At 33.9% G+C, this 2,704-nt stretch overlaps 1 protein-coding gene across 1 annotated transcript in view; it reads left to right on the top strand.

Annotated features, from left to right (window-relative positions):
- The window catches only part of LOC102680381, a 20,689-nt gene that overhangs the window by 13,181 nt on the left and 4,804 nt on the right, over window positions 1-2,704 (top strand). Inside the window, exons 3-5 of the mRNA XM_006613957.2 lie at window positions 692-896; window positions 1,508-1,648; window positions 2,624-2,702. Of these exons, the coding sequence (XP_006614020.1) occupies window positions 692-896; window positions 1,508-1,648; window positions 2,624-2,702 (425 nt within the window). The remainder of the gene's footprint in view (window positions 1-691; window positions 897-1,507; window positions 1,649-2,623; window positions 2,703-2,704) is intronic.

Genomic DNA, 2,704 nt, shown 5'->3' with positions numbered 1-2,704 from the left:
ATATATATATATATATTCTCGAGAAGAAAGATCTGGTTCGATTGGAAAGAGAATAAATCAAAAGAGAAGTTTTAACGGTGAAACTTGCGAAACGCATACTTCGATGTTTAATATGGGCAGATAACGTTGCACGTGATTAAAAATACTCGTCGCAGTAATTCATACGTTCTTAGCCGATATATCAGGCGTAAAACATGTCTCCATGATAACTCGACAGAGTTTTGGGTCACGCGGTGTCTAGCGAAATGCGAAAGTGGCCAGGCCAGCAGCCGGTTTCGGCGTTACTTAGCCTTGATCTCGAGAGAACCTCGTGAATTTCCACGGATGACGAAATCCCTCTCCTTGTCCATCATTTCTTCACGAGCTAAATTTTTCCTTCTCTCGAACGTCCATCCCGTTCCTGCAGACAGTAAACAGACGCGCAAGACGTGCATTCTTTGAACGAAACTTTAAACGACTATCAAACTTTGTTGTTAATTTATTTCTCGTAGCAAACGTTATTAAGAAAATTGCAGAAACGAAGAAACTCGAACGTCCAACCGAAGCGTGAAACCGATCTGATATCTTATCTGGCGCGTTATTGCCTATTAGTATGGTAATGGAAAGAGAGTTTCAAGGAAAATTCTCGAGAAATTTCTCGTCGAAATAAATTTTCTCCAGAGATTCATGTATTCACGATTGTTGTTGATAGAGCATCGAGGTCGAGATGGTGGTGCCGCCGGATGGTGGATGGGGTTGGGTGATCGTCGCAGCCTCCTTCATGTGCAATCTGTTCGTGGACGGTATCATCTTTAGCTTCGGTGTCTTTTTAAACGACATATCGGACGCATTTGCGGTGTCCAAGGCGAGAGTGGCGCTAGTTGGCTCCCTGCAATCTGGATTTTATCTTATGGCTGGTCAGTGACAAAAAAAGGAATATAAATCCTCCGATACTCGAGCGATTATTCTTGAAAAATATGTTTCTTTTATCTGCAATATATATTGAATCACTTTTTCTTTTTATTCTTTCCCCGTCTTATTTTTAAAATATTTTTAAAACATAATGTTTTCAATTATATCGTAAATTGGGAAAACATTGGCGATTTTTTTTTTTTTTTTGTAATATTTTAATATACAATATAGTATATCTTTCGTCGTTTTATTATAAATATAGAAACGAATAAAATTATTTTAACGTGTGTTATTTAATTGTACTTATATTTCCTTATTTTCATATTTAATATCTCTTTATTTTTATTTATATACTTTCATGATTAATTTATTTCTAAATTAATTAATTTATCAATACGATTGATAACACAAAATTTAGCTCAACTAAAGATAATACTCTGTCTGTCTGTAGATACCATTTTCTTTTAATAATCTTTTCTTCTTCTTATTAATAAATAAATTCTTTTTCTCTCTGGTATAAATAATTTATATTTTATATTCATATTATATTTATATTTATATTAATTTATATATATTTTTTTTTATACTTTTACAATCATGGCTCCCGTGTTCACAGGTCCATTCGTGTCAGCGTTGGCCAACAGGTACGGTTTCCGGTTGGTCGCGATCCTCGGAAGTGTGATAAGTTGCAGTGCTTTCGTTCTCTCATACTTCAGCACTTCCATCGAGTTCCTTTATATCTCTTACGGCGTGCTCGGTAAGTCCTTATCCTATATACCGGGTGGAAACGTGGAAGAGGGTGCTTAAATATTCCCGTGGCTCTCGGAAGCTTTGAATGTTAAGGACAAATTTGCACGATTTCAAGGCCATTTGCACATCCTTCTGCGCATCTTTGTCCTTTCGCAAATTGTACAAACGTTTAAGTATACTCTTTTTTCTAAGTCCATTCGTCCTGTACACATTTCATCCAAGTCTCTGCTGTCTCAACGAAAAAGTTTCCCTCCATCCTGAGTATTTCATCTTGCATGTAAAGAACGTTTCCTTTTCGAGGCACGTGAACGACATTTCTTTTCATCCTCTTGTTTGTTCGATCGAAATTTTAATAGAACCATAGATACATGCATATAGTTGCTCGTAGTAACCTTAAATTTAAAATTTAGATTATTAGCTTTTAAATTTTAAATCGTATAGAATACACGTGATATGCAAGAAAACAGGAAATATTTAAAATGTATGCGCAATTAATTTACTCTAAATACTCTAAATGATATAAATTATATTTAATAATTGACGTTTAAATTATTAAAGTTTGGGAATTGAATGAATTCCCTGTTGTGCAATTATCGACGAAATCACGCGATCTCGAAATTACCATATATATTATCATATATAAGGATTTAAATAAAATCCACTACGCATAACACACATAAAAGATAATTAACATAATTCGACATTTTAAAAAAATCGATTTTAAATAAATCGAGTGGTAAAAATAGAAGTTAAAACAAACATAAAAATTGATACAAAAAAAAAAACATGAGATTTATTTATTAAATTATATATTAATTAAGCAATTTAAAAGATAAAGCTTCATCTATCATTTTGTATGTAGAATCGTACGTAAAACGAGTCTCGAGTAGAATAGTGGGGGAAATAAAAGAAAAAAAAAAAAGAAAATTCCGTGCTTTATCACTTATTATTTTCACGTGGTCTTTGTATCTTGCATTGTCAGGAGGTATCGGGGCAGGCCTGATTTACGTGCCGGCTGTGATAACTACCGGATTTTATTTTGAAAGATGGCGAGCACTGGCCA

The sequence above is a fragment of the Apis dorsata genome, unplaced genomic scaffold (genome assembly GCF_000469605.1).
Source record: "Apis dorsata unplaced genomic scaffold, Apis dorsata 1.3 scaffold_165, whole genome shotgun sequence".
Classification (NCBI taxonomy): Eukaryota; Metazoa; Arthropoda; class Insecta; order Hymenoptera; family Apidae; genus Apis; species Apis dorsata.
Note: the sequence above shows the minus strand (reverse complement) of the source record. Positions and strands in the feature narration are given on the sequence as shown.